This window comes from Neofelis nebulosa, chromosome 13 (genome assembly GCF_028018385.1).
Source record: "Neofelis nebulosa isolate mNeoNeb1 chromosome 13, mNeoNeb1.pri, whole genome shotgun sequence".
Lineage (NCBI taxonomy): Eukaryota > Metazoa > Chordata > Mammalia > Carnivora > Felidae > Neofelis > Neofelis nebulosa.
In genome coordinates, this window is record NC_080794.1 from 59902314 (window position 1) to 59923039 (window position 20726).

Consider the following 20726-nt stretch of genomic DNA (forward strand, 5'->3'; position numbering starts at 1 on the left):
GCCCCAGGATGACTACCCCGCTGAAAGAAGGTGTTGGTGTATCATCAATCACTGTTCTTTAGAAAACAGTTTCTTCCCATGCTTCAGTTTTCCTCTTGTCCTTGTGTATTTTTTCTTCCTGCTATCAACTATTTCTTACTTCCTGTGGGTTCCCCCTTCATTAGTTAACTTGTTAGCAGGAAGCTGAGGACTTGGAAGTCTCATAGAAATGTGGCCTATTTTTAGCATTGGGGATGAAAGAGCTGGGCTCTTTCTGAGACGAATTTGGAACCAATCTCTCTCTCATAGGAATGGAAATATTTTAAGACCATGAATTTATCTCTAGAATATGTTAGGCCACGTCTTTCATATTAGGTTATTTTTATTTTTTGTTATTTTCTTTGTAGTATTATTTTCTCTTGACCTACTAGTTATTTAATAGTATGTTTTTATGTATTTTCAAATGACTAGTGTAACTTTTGATTTCAAATTCTAATTTTATTGTATTGTAGTCAAAGTGCTTTTGTAATTTTTAATAATCAGAACTATGATTCTTGAAAAACATAACTCTTTAGAACTTTTTGTTTTTGAGGTTTAATTTTAATTACATGCTTTTCCTAGAGTTTACAAACCACTTCAGGTAAGTTTGAATTATTCAGAGGCAAGAGACTCAACCTAGGATTTCTTAATTAAATTTGTATTGACAAGCTTATTCTGGCAAACATTTTGCTTTCCATCCAAGGGGAAATAAATAGTGGAGACAAAAGGCTAAGAAAGTAAAAAATGTCAGCGCTTCAGATCATGAAACCAAATATTGCTAGTATCATCCTAGAAGCCTCTTTTGTGCTCTATCCAAATTCCTTCCTCCCCATGAGTAACTATCTTAGCTTCTAACAGTATAGATTAGGTAGCACTTATTTTCGAATCTTGTATGATTGAAATCATCCATTATGCATCCATCTGTGAGTGATTTATTTCTCTCTGCACTGTGTTTGTGGAAGTCATCTGTAATGATGCTCATTGATTCTCATTGCTGTATGCTATATTGTTGTAGGAATGTACCTTAACTTTTTTATGCATTCTACTATTGATAGATAATTTGTTTCTTTCTAGTTGTTGGCTCTTATATTTAACACTGATATAAATATAATTGTACATGTCTTGGGGACATCTGCATTTCTTTTTTTTTTTTTTTTTTTTAATTTTTTTTTTTCAACGTTTTTTATTTATTTTTGGGACAGAGAGAGACATAGCATGAACGGGGGAGGGGCAGAGAGAGAGGGAGACACAGAACCGGAAACAGGCTCCAGGCTCCGAGCCATCGGCCCAGAGCCTGACGCGGGGCTCGAACTCACGGACCGCGAGATCGTGACCTGGCTGAAGTCGGACGCTTAACCGACTGCGCCACCCAGGCGCCCCATGCATTTCTGTTGGATATATAGTTAAGAGTAAAATTGCGGGGCGCCTGGGTGGCGCAGTCGGTTAAGCGTCCGACTTCAGCCAGGTCACGATCTCCCGCTCCGTGGGTTCGCGCCCCGCGTCGGGCTCTGGGCCGATGGCTCGGAGCCTGGAGCCTGTTTCCGATTCTGTGTCTCCCTCTCTCTCTGCCCCTCCCCCGTTCATGCTCTGTCTCTCTCTGTCCCAAAAATAAATAAAAAACGTTGAAAAAAAAAAAAAAAAAGAGTAAAATTGCTATCTCTCGGACTGTGCATATGCCCAGCTCTAGTTGTTTAATGCCAAGCCATTTTCAGAATGGTTGTGTCAATTCACACTTCCCACCACCAGTTTATGAGAGCTCTGGTTGATCGTATCCTTGTCATTACCTAGCATTGTCTGATTTTTTTCATTTCAGACACACTGATGAAAGCAGCCATATCACCTTACGGCTTTAAGTCTCATTTTCATGATAACTCATGAAATTGAGCACTTTTTTCTATGTTTATTGGCCATTTTGATATCCTCTTTTGTGAAAGGTGTGTTCAAGTATTTTGCCCATTTTTTTTTCATTGATTTTTAACAGTTCTGTGTACAATCTGGATATGAGTACTTTGTCAGATATACATTTTACAAGTATTTTTCCCACACTGGCTTGTCTTTTTTACTTTTTTACTTTTTTAATGTGTCTTTTGATGAACAGAAAATCTTGACTTAGTGTACTGCAATGCAGTGGTGGTACTTTTTTGGTCCTCTTTAAGAAATATTGCCCACTTTAGATCATGAAGATATTATCCTGTTTTTGCTTCTAAAAGTTTAATCGTTTTACCTTTCACATTTAGATTTAAAATCCAACCAGAATTGATTTTTATGTGTCTGTGAGGTAGAGGTTCAGGATTATTTTTTTCCCCATAAGTATATTCAGTTGACCCAGCACCATTTATGGAAAAGATCATCCCTTCCCCCACTGCATTACAAAGCCACCCTTTGTTATGAATCTGGTGACTGTATAAATGTGGGTTTATTTCTGGACTCTGTTCTGTTCTATTAGTCTAATATGTATCCTTGCATTGATACCACACTGTCTTAATTACTAAAGCTTTGTCATAAATTCCGATATCCAGAAATCTAAGTTTTTCGGCTTTGTTTTTCTTCCTCAAGATTGCTTTGGCTATTCTTAGCCCTTTGTATTTCCATATAAATATTAGAATCAGTTTATTGCTTTCCAAAAACAAGACAAAACCTGCTAGTATTTTTATTAGGATGGATTGAATACATAGATCAATTTAATTAGAATTGACACCTTTATAATACTGATCTTTCCAATCCCACATACATGGTATATGTCCCCTCTCCCCCTTTAATTTTCTTTGTATTAGTCAGTATTCTCCAGAGAAACAGAATCAATAGGATAGATAGATAGAGATATACATGATATATAGATATAGATATATCATATATATGAGATAGATATAGATATATCATATATATGAGATAGATATAGATATATCATATATATGAGATAGATATAGATATAGGAGATTTATTTTTGGCTCATGGGATTATGGAAGCTGAGATATGCCACAATATGCCATCTGCAAGCTGGAGAGCCAGAAAAGCAAGTGCTGTAATTCAGTTTGAGTGCAAAGGCCTGAGGACTGAGAGACTGCTGGTGTAAGTTCCAGAGTCTGAAGCCCTTGAGAACCGGGAACTCCAATGTCTGAGAGCAGGAGAAGATGGATGTCCCAATTCAAAAAGAAAGAGAGAATTTGCCCTTCCTCCACCTTTTTGTTCTATTCAGGTCCTCAGAGGTTTGGATGATTTCTGCCCACATTGGTGAGGGCTGATTTTTACTCAGTCTATTGATTCAAGTGCAAATCTCTTCAGTAACACCCTCACAGACACACCCAAAGAAAGTGTTTTACATATGTGGGCATCCCTTAGTTCAGTCAAGGTCACATGTAAAATTAACTATCACAAATTCCTTTTCCCAATTTGCACCATGATGGGGCTTAAGCATGCCTAGAATCAATCATAATATTCTAAACAGACCAAAATGATTAATTTCTCTTTGCACACAGATGGATGGTCTCTTTTTTACTTTAACAGGATGGCCTGTTTACTTCTTTAATGATAAGTTCCTAGAAGTGTAAGGTAGGCTCTATCCAAGGCCAAAGTGAGGATAGAAAAAAAGGGAAATCAAACCAATCTTACCAGTCTTGCAAATCTAAAATTCCCATGATAAAGCTGATCAGGACCTTGGGAAAAATAAACAATCTCTCAATTAGCATAAGAAATATAACATTCCAAGCAGTCAGAGTTGGTCTATCAGTGCAATCACTTCTTAATATAGAAACCTTTCTTAGAAACTGAATGGGGCTAATAAACTTAAACAAAAGAAAGAAAAAAGGAAAGGGAGGAAGGAAGGAAAGAAGGAAGAGAGAGAGGGAGGGAGGGAGGAAGAAAAAAAACTGAACTGGGTTCAGAAGACTACTAAGTAAATCAGAGAAAACTGAATTGCATGGTCTTAAGGGCTTAAGTTGAGGTAGCCTTGGGGGTCACCTTTTCCTAATTGGCACCATGCACTTAAATTAACTTAGTCATGTCAGCAAAACCATCAAACTTCTACTCGAAGTCTGCTTTTCTCCCTGATCTACAATCTATGATGCTATTCTCCTCTGAATGTGTCCTCATCATTTCAACATATTTTCACTACAATTTAACATTTTAAAATGTTGTTAGTGGTTGTGATGTCTTGGGGGTTGAGTTAAAGTAATTTTTATTATTTTCTCTATATTCTTTAGTGTATTTTCAAAGTTTGCTGCACTGAGCATATCTACTACAATAATGTAAATAGCTGTACATAGGCCATAAACTCCACAGTGGGTCATTATTTTGCTTTAAATAGTCAAGTGTCTTTTAAAGAAATTAAAAAGAAAGAAAAATATTCTTTCTGTTTACTCTGGTTTCTTTTTAAGAAGAAAAAATGATTTTTTATACTTATGTGAAAGTTTGTGAAATTATTCACCATGTGATTAAAGTAAGTAACAAAAATTATCTCTATTAACAGGATCCCTATTGCAAGAGCTGCAGTAGTTATTCACATATAAGAAAGAATTGGCTCGGGTCCATTGTCTTCCCTTTCTCTGCTCTTCTGCAACAATCTGAGGTAATAGAAAATGAGTATTTGCTAACTATTCTAAGTTTTTACCTTGGCTAGTAGAAACTTACTGTTATCTTTGAATTAGATTCTGTGATTACCAGGTTGGTAGGTCAAAGCAACCCTGTTTTTGAGTGCCCCTGGGGTGTTGGAGTATTTAAATATTCTAGCTGTCTCTAGAAAAGGAGACACCCACAAATTTATTTCTTATATGTTTAGAGTGTTTGATGATAAAGAATAATACATCTAGGGGTGCCTGGGTGGCTCAGTCAGTTAAGCGTCTGACTCTTGATTTCCACTCAGGTCATGATTCATGGATCATGGGATCAAGTCCCACGTCGGGCTCTGGGCTGACAGCATGGAGCCTGCTTGGGATTCCCTCCCTCTCTCTCTGCCCCTCCCCTGCTCATATGCACACACGTGCTTTCTCTCTCAAAATAAATAAACAAACAAAAAAATAACACAGCTAGCCTTAGGTCTTGAAACAACATTAACACTTGCATATAATAGTTTTTTAGGATCAGATTCACAAATGTTCTTTGATTAATGATAAATGATTCATGGTGTTGCTTTGTGACTATGGGTTCTAGGAGTTTCAGCTCCTCAGCATTGCTTATTGATAATGGTGAGACTGATGATTAGCACCTGTCTCTGTGATATCCCCACAGGGCTCTCCTGTTGAGTTGTGTAGCACAAATATGCCTACATGACCAGAAAAATAGAAAAAACCCAGGCTAGACTCTTTGTTTTTTTTTTTTTTTTTTTTTTTAATTTTTTTTTTCAACATTTTTTATTTTTGGGACAGAGAGAGACAGAGCATGAACGGGGGAGGGGCAGAGAGAGAGGGAGACACAGAATCGGAAACAGGCTCCAGGCTCCGAGCCATCAGCCCAGAGCCTGACGCGGGGCTCGAACTCACGGACCGCGAGATCGTGACCTGGCTGAAGTCGGACGCTTAACCGACTGCGCCACCCAGGCGCCCCAGGCTAGACTCTTTGGGGCTTTGTTAGTTAGTTATAGAGCTATGCCATCCATAGAAGTTTCAGAAATGAATTTTGTACCTCAAGGAGCTCGCCATCTATAGAAGAAAACTAATGCTATAGTGCTTTGATAGGGGCACAAGACAGATACTATGAGAACATACAGTAGGGAGTACCTTACTCTTACTGGTTTGGAGAAGTGGGGGTATTCACAGGGGCCAGGGGTGAACAAGAAGGGTATGAGAAGGAGAAGGAAAGGTCAGAAAAGTTTTTACCAAAGAGATAACTTTTGAATCAAGTCCTTAAAGATGGTTGTCAAACAAAAGAGGGCATTTGACTCAGAAGGAACTATGTGTGTATTATTAGAATTGCATTCAGCCATTTGCCACAGAAAACCTAACAATGAGTGATATAAGGGGTCTATTTATCTCACCTAAAAAGAAATCTAGATGACAGTGCAGCAGCTCAAGAATATCACGTTACATATCATGTGGCTGTCATCCTCATAATTGCAAATTATTCAGTGCTCCTCCAGCCTCGTATTCATGTTGCAGATGAGAGCAGCGTGAAGCAAGAAGGGGCAGTGTGCTTTCTCAGAAAACCCTGGCAGCCTTCTTACATTTATGTGACTTGGCCACTATGTGCCTGTCATATTGCCACCTGAAACTGTTGGTGAGAAAGGAGAAGAGAATAGACATCAGGGAAGAGAGTAGAAATGCCTGCATAATATGTTATCACGAGGGATGACATGAGGGATCATGTCGCAAGTATCAGGACCGCAAAGAAAGAGCAATAGAGATTTAAGTTGTTGGGGTACAGGGCTTCCTACATCTGTAAATCTCCGAGTATCTCTCAGTCTCAGGCTGGACTCCAGGATAGAGAGGTAGTTAAGAATGTGGGCTTCAAAAGTGGGCAGACCTCATTAGCTGTGTGAGTTTGCACGAATTACTCAAATTCTGTAAGCCTCAGTCTCCTTATCTGCAAAGTGGGAGATTAGAGGAGTATTTACTTCATTGAATGATATGATCTACATCAAGCACTTAGCATAGTGCCTTGCACATAGTAAGTGTTCAGTAACTATTAGCTATTACTATTAGTTATTATTATTGTAAATCAGCTCCTACCTCTGCACATGCACGCGCATACACACACACACACACACACACACACACACACAAGATTCCTCCTCCTGTGGACCTGTGGGTTGTCTTTCCTGCTGCTGCATGTTTTCTTCTCTTTCTAGACTCAATATAAAATGTACCCAGTGTAACATGGTCTTTTAGCATCTTCTCTGAGCCTGAATTAGATCTTCTAAGAACTTCGATCACTCTGTTAGGGCAACTTGCATCCTTGCTTCATCCCTTTTCTGCATCTGCCCTGTCCACATAGTGCATGTTAGACAGGGACCCAGGGTGTAGAGGGTGTGTGTTAATAGATCACCATGGAGAACCTGATCATCCTTGTGCAGGTACATACTGGTAGAACCCGCATGTGCGTACCCATGCAAGTCTGTTTCCTCCCCGGGAGAAGACTGGGACAAGCTGTACTGTATTTGACTGATGTGTATTTTTGTCATGAAGAATCGATTATATTGATATACTCTTTCAGATTAGCGGAACATTTCAGGTAAATACTCCGCCAGTTTTGCTTGGGTATACTTGGAGTAAGACTCATGCGTCTCCTAAAGAAGATGATAATGGGCAGAATTTTAAAGAATCTACCTTCTTAAATATTTTTGCTACCATTGAACCTCAAATATCATATGTCACCTGTAATCCAGAACTAGACAAGGTAGGTTTTGCACTGAATTGTTTTTATAGGTACTATTAAAGAAGTATAAACTTGTTGTAAAAGCTAGTAATAATTTCAAAGTGGATAAAAATGAACATTGGTTCTTGGTATTTTCCTGTGGGAACAATATGGAATAATATTGAAATATTTTGAACTTGATTCTAGTTTTCAGATCAAACAGATGTTTTCAAGAGAGCACAGATTTTTAAAAAAAGTTGTCAGGCGATGTTTCCCAACCGAAGAGTCACAGCTACTGTCTTTAATGGTGAAGGGATACAGATCTTAGTAACAAGATATATCAAGGCATTAAACCCACCTCAGCAACTCCTGGATATATTTCTTCATGATTCTAATGCAACACTTGTAAGATATGTATTTTAGTAGCTTTATTGATATATAATTCACATTACATATCATTCACCCATCTAAGGTATACAGTTCAGTGGTTTTTAGTGTATTCACAAAGTTGTGCAACCATCACCATAGTAAATTTTAGAACATTTTGTTACTCTATATTTATTTTAATTTGTTTATTTTTTTATATTAACTTTGAGCATAACTTTCTTACTAAAATTGTTTTGTTTTCAAAAACAGTTTCCTGAGAGAGAAACCATCTGTGTTACAGTATGTCCTCTTGAGCCCCAGATGGGAGAAAATATTTCTTCCTGATCTCCTTCATTTCTACCCCCTTGGACTAGAGAGTCACTGTTGCTACACCAGTTCATGTGACCACACTAGCTTTGTAGTGTTTCTACCAAACTTTGGAAAATGACACAGAAAAATTCCTTTGACTTCAGGCAAAATTAAGTTATGTGTCTGGGGGCGCCTGGGTGGCTCAGTCGGTTGAGCACCCAACTCTTGGTTTCAGCCCAGATCAGAGGAGCTCACAGTTTTCTGAGTTCAAGGTCCGCCTCAGGGCTTGGGATTCTCTCTCTTTCTGCTCCTTCCCCACTCATGCTCGCTCGCTCTCTCTCTCTCTCTCTCTCTCAAAATAAATCAATAAACATTTTTTTAAAAGTTATGTTTGTAAAGGAGTTGTGTCCTACAAATGGCTTCTCAAAGGGTTGCTTCTCATTGTTATGTGGGAATGAAGAAACTATGTTATATTTTTCTCTGTAAACTGCCATCATAACACCTCCTACCCCATCCTATGTGACTTTTCCTTTATGCATATCTATTTACCAGCTGACAAGAGAAACATACTCAAAATTGAAGTTCATATAAAATGAAGATTTATTCACTATGGACTCAAAAACTCCTACCACTTTGAGAAAGGAAAATATGAAATCAGAGCTATAAGTCTCCTCTTTGAGGCAAAAAAATAAATAAATAAATAAATAAGCTTTGCTTAAAAGGCATCCACAAAAAATCACTTATACCTTTTGTTTATTCAGGTTTGATTGAGTCAGTTGGCTCACCTCAGAATATTTGTATTATTTTTCCACTATAAAGCTCCCTTAGCTGCACTTTAGGGTGAAATAAAACATCCTAACTTAGGTTGCTTTTTGCTATGCTCTGCCTTTCCATCATGAGTTTCTTTCTGCCTATGTTTTCTGACACCCAAAGTCCAAAGAGATAATAATGCTCTAGATTTATATCAAAAACCATCTTCGCAGGTCTTTTGTTTGTTTTTTATTTTAGAGAGAGTGAGAGAGAAAGAGAGCAGGGGAAAGGGTCAGGGAGTGAGAGAAAGAGAGAGAGAGAAAGAGAATCTTAAGCAGGCTCCGTGCTTAGTGTGGAGCCCAACGTGGAGCTTGATCCCATGACCCTGGGATCATGACCTGAGCTGAAGTCAAGAGTCAGATGCTCAACCAACTGAGCCTCCCAGGTGCCCCAATCCTGTTTTGTTTTGTTTTGTTTTGTTTTGTTTTTAAATATAACTCCTAGCAACTTTGCTTATGAAGGACTATGAATCATGAAGTCAAAAACATGACCAATGTAGGAGGTCATTGGTGCATAAATGATGGCTATTATAAATCAGTGAAAATGTCAGTAAACTTTCTGTGTTACTCATTATTTATCTGTATCCCTTTCTACTTTCCTATTTTAGTCCGAGTCCTTGTCTCTAGCCCTGTAGGGGGAACAATCCACAGTATAACTTCTGTTGTTTGAGAAAGCAAGCTGTACCAACATTTTCCTGCTCCAATAACTTGTAACAAGCTTGTATTAATAAAAATAATTCTAATAGATTTGGAACCTAAAAGCAAATCAGCTTTTGCTATTCTTTAATATATTTTAAAAAAATTTTTAACAGTTGTAATTTAAAGTATATAGGTAATATATATAATGTTTAAATTTTCTAGAACTTATTACAGTGAAGTGTAATAGTTAATGGGCATCCTCTGGAGTCAGGCTAACTTGGGCTTGTTCCCAGAGATTCCATGCACTGTGTTAGCTGTGTGACCCTGGGCAAGTTATCCTAGCATGCTATGATTTTTTTCCTCTTCTGTAAAACAAAAATAATAATAGTATATTCTTCGTGGGCTTATGGGATACACTAAATGTGATGGTCATGCATGTAAAATACTATGCCCAGTGATGAGCACATAGTATGCACTTAATAAATGTTAGTTAATATTATTCTAGGACCTCATTGCTCGCTTTGTATCTTTGATTCCTGTTGTGCCCGATGTTCTGGATGAAAATGGTTTTGATATATGGATGACATCAGAGGTAACAAATTATGTTTTATAATTCAAATATATAGTATTTCTTACTTTTCTCTTAAATAGATTTTTAAAAATAGTATGCACATATGTAATACTTTGTTTTGTGAAATTTGACATCATTTGATAATTTAATACGTCGTGGGCAGCTCTATCATAATCCATAGAAATAATTCTCAAGATGGGGCGCCTGGGTGGCTCAGCCGGTTGAGCGTCCGACTTCAGCTCAGGTCACGATCTCGCGGTCCGTGAGTTCGAGCCCCGAGTCAGGCTCTGGGCTGATGACTCAGAGCCTGGAGCCTGCTTCCGATTCTGTGTCTCTCTCTCTCCCTGCCCCTCCCCCATTCATGCTCTATCTCTCTCTGTCTCAAAAATAAATAAATGTTAAAAAAAATTAAACAAAAAAGAAATAATTCTCAAGAGGAACAATCTATTCAACGTTATAAGTGGTAGCTCATGAATATTTTCATCCAATGGAAATTCCAGGAATACAATATTATGACATCCTCCAGACAGAACTTGGCTTGTCACTATGGAGCTGGACAGACACTGAGTCTAGGGCAAAGACCGCCCCTTCTCAGAAGCTTTCCCCAATCTCCCCACATCTCAATGAAGAGCATGCATAGCAATGCTCTTTCCTCAGCACTTGGATTAAAATTCTCTTTAAACTGGTCGCCAAATAGAATAGAGACCCCATGCAATATTTGAGACATATTTATACTAAAAATTTGTTTATACTAAGTGCAGATTTAATTGGTCATCCTGTTTTCCACAAATCTGGCAACCCTAAGTAGAGCACTTTTTTCAGTGCTCTTATATTTAGTTGCTTATATATTGACGCTACACCCACACTCTGCACATATACATCCCAAGTTTAATCTCTTTGAATGAATAGGTAGACTTGATTATTATTTATTTTTATGTAAAGTCAGCAAGCATTCAACAAATATTTTGATTGAAAATTACTAGTATGGTAGGAGCCTTAGAGAGGGACACTTTCCATCTGGAGCCAATGGTCCTGGTACTTATCTAGAATGTTTTAGAAGTTAGAGTTGAGCTGAAATGGATTTAGGGGGCACAGGGCTAACTTAGTAGGTCACTGTCTTTTGATAAGTGAGAACAAGGGAGACACAAGCATGTGGTTCCAGTGATTCAGTAATTCAAATCTAGTAGAACTCAAAGAGGTCATTAACTGTAGACTCTTCTGAGACTCTCTCATCTAATCAAAATGTGTTCATGGGTATTATAATCCTGCAGAACATTGAAAGAGCCTCTAAAATAGCTAAAAAATAACCATAAAAATAACCATTCAGGCAAATACTAGTACTCTCGAGTCCCTCCCCACCCCCAACCACCAATCCAAACAATACCCATAACCGAGAGGTTGTTACAAGTATGGGATTCCTCTTGGCTAATGTCTTCCCACTGACATGAACTCTTTGGCCATGGGATGCCCATGATATATGACTATTAGACTGTCACAGGACAAGTGTTATTTTCTCCTTCCTAACACACAGTCTGTGGAGAAAAACAAACCTTGGTTCAAATCCCACTTCAACCACTTAAGAGCTTTGGGACCTAAGATAGATCATTTAGCTTCCTTGGACCTCGACTTCCTCATCTGTGTTATACAGGGGTTTTGAAAGGATAACATATATGCTGGCATCTGGAACTCCATATGTTAGTTACCTGTTCTCATCTGTTCTCTCCTCCTCTTATGAAATCCAGGCTGGGCAACCTCCTTGGCCTGACAATGAAGACCACTCATATTCTGCCCTTCACTCTTCTGTTCACACTTTTCTTTCAGAGGAGTCATGTTACCATCCTCCCTAAACTCCATCCCTCACCACCATGTTCTGCCAGTGTGAACAGATGTGACCATATCAGTTATTAAAACACTGAAATGCTTTCATACAGAATGGTAAATAGTCACTTCCTGAGGTCCCACATCCCCCACCTCCCTGGCCACTACAGCCCTTTACAGAGGACTGTACTGAACTGGAAGGCACACGTCCTGTCTAAATGTTGCAGCTGCTATTCAACAACAACAGACTTGCTGTATGAACATTTGGGCCCGTTTATGTTGTTAGATCTTCTGATTTTTTCAAGGGAAGCCGGAAATGCAGAGTTTTATATGAGCTCTCCCAATTTTAAAAAACATTCCAGGGCCAAACAAAAAACACACCTTTAGAGTAGAACTAGGTCATAGACCACCAGTCTGCCACCTCTGTCGTGCTTTTACTCTCTTGCAACAACTGTTTTACTAGGCACCCTATATTTGACTACACCCAGCCCCAACTGTCCAGCTTTTTTAGTTGAAGATGTTTCAGTCATCTCCCTGACTGGGCTTCAACTCCAATCTCTTCCTCTCTGTGACTTGAGAGCACTCTATTGGTACATGACAGTGTATAGCTCCATTGACCAAAAGATCCTTTCCCCTAAAAACTCTATGGGATTTCCTATCACATGAGGTTTTCTTAGAATATCAGTCCGTATGTCCCTGTTTGCCCAGGGCAGTTTAATATTTGTCCTTAACAGAAACGTTCTAGATTGGATGATAAACTGTTTGGTCACTTGCACAGTATCCACATTAATTGCCCCACAGTAGAGTGACCCCTATATTCCAAGCTAGTGTTCTCGCCAGTGTTTTCAAAGGCAGAAGGTACCAGACCTTGCAGCTTTGCGGTCAGTCATCCCAGCGACCTGGCAAAAATATGTGTGTTTGAAGCTGGAGGGAGGAGAGGGGCCCCAAGTCTGTTGGATGCTTGCATTGCTTATCTGTCTCTTCCATTTTCTTCTGGCCTTGTTGCTTTTCTTTTGCCTTAGCGCTGCATCAGTTTGGCTATTGGGAATAAGGAAGAGCATGCCATACTGCTCTGTAATTTCTTTCTGTATTTTGGAAAGAAAGCTTTAGTCGTCCTGGGGACTTCAATGTTGGAAGTAAGTGCTGGTGTTAATATTTACATAGTGTAAACAAAACTAATCACCTTTCAGCTGTAAGTTTAAAAGACCTCAATCCCAATTTTCCTTCTTTTCACAAGCTAATTGGGGAATTTCATGGGCAACCAATGATTTAGTTAAGAGGATAATGTCGGTTCATCCAAATGACCACAGTGTAAAGAAAGGCTTTCCTTTCTTTTCTTTGTAAAACTGAACTGCTGATAGTGCTACTTCATGGGGTTACTAAAATGTTAAATTACATAGTGACTGTGTGGCACTGAGAATAGCACCGTGGTCCATGGTGAAAACTCAATAGTCACCACTTGGTGGTGGTGGTGGTGGTCTAACAGTTATAGTGATGGTTGTAGGAGTTATTAACCATCACCACCACTATCATCTTTATAATTTTCTAACACTATATTTAAAGATCCTTAAGAAATACTTCTCCTTATTCTTCACTTCTCGCTCTTTAGTCATACAAGAAGTGGGCCTGCAATTTGAATTTACCTACTGACATTTTTACACCTTAATTATATACTCCTGCATTCATACCTCCAGAACACTATCTTCCTTTGGACTGTTTCTATTTCTACCACGAATATCTTGAGAGGGTCAAGATTTCCAGTCTCGTTTTAGGCTTTGTGTTGTGATCACTTATTTCTCTACGTTTCCTTGGCATGGCTTATTATTTCTTTTAGCAGGCTAAAAGCTCGTGGTTAATTTCCCCCCACGATCCCCCTGTGTAGGTTTAAGTGCCACTAGATGGCAGTAAAGAGTCAACAGTATTTCAACAAATATTTGCATTTATGCCTGCGAGTCAACACCATGGGTGGTAGGTACTTCGGCTGTGTGTTTCACCTCAGCTCTGTGGTTGAGGCGAAGCCTCCCCCTTCCTGAAAAGAAGCCGAGCACAGTGATAAAGAACAAGAGCTTTGGAGAGACCAGGCACAGTGTTAAGAATATGTGTTTGGGGGCGCCTGGGTGGCGCAGTCGGTTAAGCGTCCGACTTCAGCCAGGTCACGATCTCGCGGTCCGTGAGTTCGAGCCCCGCGTCAGGCTCTGGGCTGATGGCTCAGAGCCTGGAGCCTGTTTCCGATTCTGTGTCTCCCTCTCTCTCTGCCCCTCCCCCGTTCATGCTCTGTCTCTCTCTGTCCCAAAAATAAAAATAAAAAACGTTGAAAAAAAAATTAAAAAAAAAGAAAAAAAAAAGAATATGTGTTTGGGGGTCAAAGAGTGGTTGAAAACCCAGCAATGCCATTTACTAACTGTATAGTCTCAGCCTTGTTTACTTACTTTTCTGAACCTCAGTTATCTTCCCCATAGATAGGACTAATGAATGCCATGTATGGTGACACTACACAAGCCCTTCAACCTCTGACTCTATCTGAAAGATGAGCATAATGATCACCCCTGCCTCAAAGAATTTGGAGTGAATGCAAGTGAAAAATTTAGTGTGAATGCTGAGCATGGTGCCTGGTGCACATATTCCCATTAAGTGTTCAATAGTCTTTATTATTACCTGAAATTGTTATCCTTTGCTAATAAAACTTTCCACTTAAAAAGGTATGTTAAGAACAGAATAATAACATAATGACTACTTTTATTCTTCAGATGGTCCCCTGTATACTTTCTCTCTAGCCTCCAATGCCAGATCTTATGCTCAAAATTAACTTAATGACCTTTTAACTTCACTTGGCTTTTTCAGAGCCTTCGGCAAGTGTCCATTTCCTAACTTCGGTCCCCGAGTATATTCCACTCAAAGCAGGGCTGGTCTATATAGTGCTTTTGTGTGCATTAGACCAAAGTGTCCCTACCTTAAAACACTTCAGGGGCGCCTTGGGTGGCTCAGTTGGGTAAGCATCCTTCAGCTCTGGTCATGATCTCGTGGTTCGTGGGTTCAAGCCCTGCATCGGGCTCTGTGCTGACAGCTCAGAGCCCGCTTCAGATTCTGTCTCCCTCTCTCTCTCTGCCCCTCCCCCGCTCGCACTCTGTCTCTCTCTGTCTCTCAAAAAATGAATAAACATGTTAAGAAAAATTAAGAAAAAAACACTTCAGTGCTAGCTGTTGGGAAATTGTCAAAACATACTGATTTTTCTAGAGCAACATGTTTCATTGCTGTGAGGGTAAACCTTACAGGGCTGCACATGGCAGCACCAGCTCAAAAGTTCTCTCCTTTGAATCCTCATGCTAGCCTGGGCCTGAGGAGTTCTAGAGCTTTAGCTTTTTTCCTTTTCAAAACGTCTTTGAAGACTCCCCCCAAAACGACTTGTAGAACTCAAAGATATCATATACTTACATTACAATTTCCACATACAAAAATGAGTTGAATCAACCACCTGCCAAAAATGACGTTAACCATCTTTTTCCTCACACAGGGGCAAGTAGCTTATGTATTAACTCAAGAAACTGATGAATATTTGCTTTGGAATCCATTAACTGGGCAATGTCATAAGCAGTTTGACCCATTTTGTCCCTTACAAAGTGTGGACTGTTTGTTTGATGATGGAAATGTAAGTATCTGGGGAAAGAAGTCTTATTTGGAGTTAATATCCTCAAGAGTCAGGCAGTTCTCCTCTACTCCGGCTCTACATTAGAACCATGTGGACTCTGAAGAAAATACAGACGTTCAAGTAGAATCCCTGGGTTGTGGAGCCAGGGATTCTTCAATCCCTAAAGTTCCCCCAGGTGATTCTGTAGTGCCTCCAAGGTTGAGAACCAGTGATCAATCTAATGTTCACATGCCCTTGGAATCTCTACCTCCTACCTCAGAACCTCCCTGGGCTTCTACCTTCGCTGGGTAGTGGGGCTGTAAACTTTTTCTCCATCCTAACCAGTAGGGGCTTTGTGCTCCCATGTGCCTATACCGATTTTATGTTAATGTTTTAATAGGTCTGGTTTAATATTCAACAAAATAATACACCAATGGCTGTACATTTTGACTATTCAAAAGAAAGTTTCTGGAAACAGTTGCTTCCAAAAGATTTCCAAGGGACAAACGCACAAAGCATACAGGTAAACTAAATTCTTCTCAGGTGTGTCTGTATAAAAGTTACCATCGGTTCTAATCTTTACCAGTTGTGCCAGCTCTCATTATGTTTATATAGCTGATTGCAGACTGAATGATTTGGCAATGCTAATAAAATCTAGTTTTCTCTGCCATCCAGCCTGAGTTTGGGCTACTCCTATCATACTCCTCTACTTGCAGAAAAGAAGAATTGAAAAGAAGGCATCATCTTCAAAGTGAATGTAGAGTTTAAAGTGAAAAAATGTAAATGTTTATTCTAAAACTGAAAATATAATGTCAAGATGCTGTCGTAAGTTTACCTTGACCTAGCTCTCTGCTCCACATCCATGGTAATGATAAAATATAAAGATTGAAAAAGAAAAGGTTTACCTGGGCTCCAAACCATGACAATGATCTCATGGAGTAGAAACAGGACAGAAATACTAGCAATGAGTAGGGCTGAATGAAGGACGGCAACAAGGTCTGAAAATGGTTCATGAAATCCAGGGAACCGGGCCAGCCTCACTTTTCGAAGCTAGGGATTGGGATGGGTCCCCCTGCGTCACTACTCTCAAAAGAAGATGGAGAAGAAAAGCTGCAGACCCAGTGCCAGGAGAACCGAGGCAGGGGTGGAAGCACAGACCGGAGGTCAAGAACGACGGAATTACCAGGTGGCTCAGCCAGTGGATCTGTGGTGCACGTGACGTCCCTTTGTGAAGGACCCCAAATTCCACTTCAGTGGCTGTTTCTGGATCAAGGCCCCCGGCATGGCAAGGTGCAGGCAATTACAAAATCCATAAACTAAGAGCTATGAGCCGAGAGGAAGTGAAAGTTAAAAGAAGATAGTGGAAAATATAGTAGAAAAATAGGCAGAAGACAATTCATAGAAGCAGAAACTTGAATGCTCAATCTCACTCACAATCAGGAAAGTACAATTTAAAACAACAAAGCACCTCTTTACATGGTTAAGATTGGCAAAAAAAAAAAAAAAAATTAAGTGTGATCATACCAAGTGCTGGCAAAGAGAAGTGGTGGGAAGGTAAATTGCTGTAAGTGCTCTGGAAAGCAGTGTGACGAGATCTGATAAAGCTGAAGATGCTCAACCTTTGACCCACCAGTTCATCTTCTCAGCATATATCCTAGAGGAGCATGCACAGGAAGACAGCCGAGTACAACAGTGTTCTTTATAGAATTGCTTGAAATAGGAAAAAAAAATGAGAAAAGAATTCATCAACCAGAAAAAGAATACATGAGTTATGAAGTACTCATAGTATGATTTCTTCTACATAACAGAAGAAAAAAAAGTATGAACCAACTTACACTAGTTCTCGACTGTACATCCATTACATCAGAGCCGCTGAGGGTGGGACATACACACCCATGTTATTTAAAGCTCCCCGGGTGATTCCAATGTGCAACTGGGGTTGAGAGTCATTGATCTAGAGCTATGCGTATCAACAGGAATGAATATAAAACAAAGTAATGTCAAGCAAAATGAAAAATATATGAAATGACACGCATAGTACAAAATCACTTATATGAAGTTTGAAGTTTGAAAATGATGTGCTGTTTATGTATATATAGACACGTATTGATGGTGTAAAAGCATTCCTAGAAATGATACATACCAAATTTAGGTTAAAGGTGACCTTTGGAGAGAGGAAAAAAAGGAATGAGGTCGGGGAGCAACATACAAAGTACTTCAAGTCTGTAATGTTTTACTTCTTTTTAAAAAATCTAAAATAAATATGCAAGAATGCAAAGGTGAGATGTAGCTAAGTGGTAGGTATGATGGGTGGATTTTCATTACCTTGTTCTCTATGCTCATCTATATATTTGAGCCATTTCACAAAATCAGAAGGAATGCATGGAAGTTACAGAGAGGGGATCATACAGTACCAAACTGTACAAAGAATGTCTCTCCCTTTCAACATCTCTTTCCCACTCTCTAAGAAATAAACACTGTTAGTAGTTGCTTGTGCATCCTTCTAAACATTCTCCGTGTGATGCAAGCATGCGTATATATGTATACGTATTTCCTGTTGTAAAGTCATTTTAAAGAAGGGGAAGTGTAGTTATCTCTCTAGAGCAAACAACATTTTCAGCATCCATAGGCCATGCCTTGCTTTTCCCATCCCAAAGTTGCAACTGATGTATTGCCACCTCCTGCAGCGAGGTGACATATTTAGAGATGAGGATTTTTTGTTTACTGTTAATCATTCTATTAGGGCTTCAGTGAAATGTTGCTTGTGTGCCTGCACTTTGTGAGGCATCAGTACCACAAGGAAAACATGTGTCTCAGTATTGCCAGGACTTGTGTTCTCAAGGAGGAAAGAGAAGGGAGCAGGCAATTGCAGGACAGAGTGGTAAATGCGATCACAGAAGAAATGAGTGTGCTTTTGGGAGCGTGCAGCAGAGGGCCTGAGGGGAAGGACAGCTCCTGGGGCTTCCTGGGTAAAAAGCAGTGACCAGCAGAGTGAGGAAGGTGAGCAGGAGCTGGCCTGGAGGAAGGTCGGAGTAGAGAATAGTCCTGGCAGAGAAGAGGACACAGCAGGCATGACGACCAGCAGGTGCAAGCAGGTGTCTGTCGAGGAGCTAAAAGGCCAGCTTGGCTGCGGCCAGGGAGTGAGCAAGACAGGCTCAGGGGTGAGCAAAGTCCTGGTAAGGACATGGGCGCCTGTCCTCAGGACAGTCAGAAGCTAACATCACTAAGGCAAGGGCTGCCGTGATCAAAATTGTAGTTTTTAAAAGCCACTCTGCCCAAGTATGGAAACAAAACATTTTGTCATGTCGAATCTATAAATATAAAACCCAGTATTGCATTTGACTTGTATCTCTATTCTTTCTTGTGGATTAATGGCCCTCAATCTTCTGTCTTGCAACACACATCCCAAAATAAACCACTATCTGTGGTGAACACTTGTTTTTTGTCACAATTGTGAACACAAATTTGAGTGTGTAAGATGAGCATGTGGGTACTCAGAGATGAAGTTAACAGGGAGATCCTCTTGAAGTTTTAAAAGATATGAATTCCCTGAAAGAAAGGGCCTTTGCCAAAGAAAGCAAGTGGACTAACACCTCATAAACTTATCGAGTTAACGTTAACCCAGGCCTCTTTTTCAGGCCTGAAGGTGGCCTAACTAATCCACTAGTTACCTGACGGAGGGAGGGGCTGGGGAGGGGAGTGAGGGCCTTGGAGGGTTACACAGTGGTTGGTGGCAGCAATAAAGGCATTCAGCTTACCTGTGCTGTCTGGGACAGCTGGTGGCCCTGCAACATGACGTTGGAGTTCATAGTTTCCTTTCTCCAGTGTCTCCCCTCTCCTGGAGGAATCTGTTGTGGGGAAACTCCCTGTGCCTGGGACTGTTGTCTAATCTATCCATGGTGGCATCAGAACCCTGGCAGATTGCTGGGCCTTGCCCTGTGAGTTTCTAATTCAGCGGGTACCACATGGGGGCTGAGAATTTGTATCTCTAACAAGTTCCCAGGTGTGAGGTTGCTGGTCCAGGGGCCACACTTCTGGAACCACTGGCTTAGATCATCACCTGACAGACTGAATCTTCTCAATCACTCTTGAAATATTCTAGCCCCTAGAGGTCTGAAAACTGTTGCCCTCTTATTGCACAAGCCTCCTTCCGCCCATGTCCCTATCTCTACAGCTACCTCTATTTCTCAGTTCAGGAATGCTCAAAATAAAAATGCCCAAGCCCAGCCCCTCTGTCTTGTCCATGTGAGCCCTGCAGGGAGGGACATGCACACAAAGACCTGGCTCCTGCCAGCTGGAAGAAAAGGATATTCAACCAAAGAAGGAAGATAACAAACCATGTTAAAAGAGTAGTAGGGCGCCTGATTTGGTTCAGTCAGTTGCGCGTCTGACTCTTGGTTTGGCTCAGGTCATGATCCCAGGGTCATGGGATTGAGTCCTGTGTGGAGCTCTGCACTGAGTGTGGGGGCTGCTTGGGATTCTCTCTCTCTCTCTCTCTCTCTCTCTCTCTCTCTCTCTCTCTGCCTCTGCCCCTCTCTCCTGCTCATGCCCTCTCTCTCTCTCTCTTTCTTTCAAAAATTTTTTCAAAAAATGAAAGAGTAGTAGTAATAATACCTGATTTTATTGAACGATATGTGCCAGGCTTTGCATATATTACTTTATATCAAAATCTTCACAAGACCCTAGGGAAGTAAGTACTATTATTGTCCCTCTCTTAAAGATGTGGTATCGGAGACTCAGAGAAGTTAAGTGACTTCACCAAGGCCACAGTTAATAAGTGGATGAGACTAGTGCAGGTGCCAAAGATTTTCTGGTATAACCAATAAGCATGTCAAATGTTTGTTTGAATAAATGAATGTGGCCAGCAGACCTGTCTTACCCAGGAAAAATACCTTGTAAATCCACTCCTCATCCCGCGCTCTGGTGAAGTAATACTAAAATCAAAGGAAACACTGTGATCTGTGTTTTACCTTTGTGCTTCTGTGGTGGAGTGCTTTTGCCACATGAAAGTGGTTTGGGTTCCCCTCGTTATAATTAGCACTCCAGGGGTGACTGTGATGTCAAAGTGGTCTCCCTAGAATCTTTTATAACTTTCAGTTGTCTATATGTTTCAGCCTGAGGAAATAATTTATTGTGAGACTAATAAAAGCATGATAGAAGATCTAAAGAACAGGTATGACCTTTATTTATATATTATGATTACTACGTTTTCTCCCTAATCTCTTGCTCCTTTCAGTTCTCCAACCCAGGCTCTCAAAATACCTATTAGATTCAGCATTAGAAGCAA

General features: G+C 40.1%; 1 protein-coding gene across 4 annotated transcripts in view; it reads left to right on the top strand.

Moving 5' to 3' along the window:
- CC2D2B (coiled-coil and C2 domain containing 2B) overlaps positions 1–20726 on the top strand; it is a 96834-nt gene that overhangs the window by 69312 nt on the left and 6796 nt on the right. For 3 of the 4 annotated variants that reach the window (XM_058697294.1, XM_058697292.1, XM_058697293.1), the window contains 8 exons: positions 4484–4582; positions 7162–7344; positions 7510–7707; positions 9931–10017; positions 12837–12950; positions 15326–15460; positions 15840–15962; positions 20554–20612. In XM_058697294.1, coding sequence (XP_058553277.1) covers positions 4484–4582; positions 7162–7344; positions 7510–7707; positions 9931–10017; positions 12837–12950; positions 15326–15460; positions 15840–15962; positions 20554–20612 — 998 coding nt within the window. The remainder of the gene's footprint in view (positions 1–4483; positions 4583–7161; positions 7345–7509; positions 7708–9930; positions 10018–12836; positions 12951–15325; positions 15461–15839; positions 15963–20553; positions 20613–20726) is intronic. The other variant, XM_058697291.1, reaches the window with a different exon arrangement.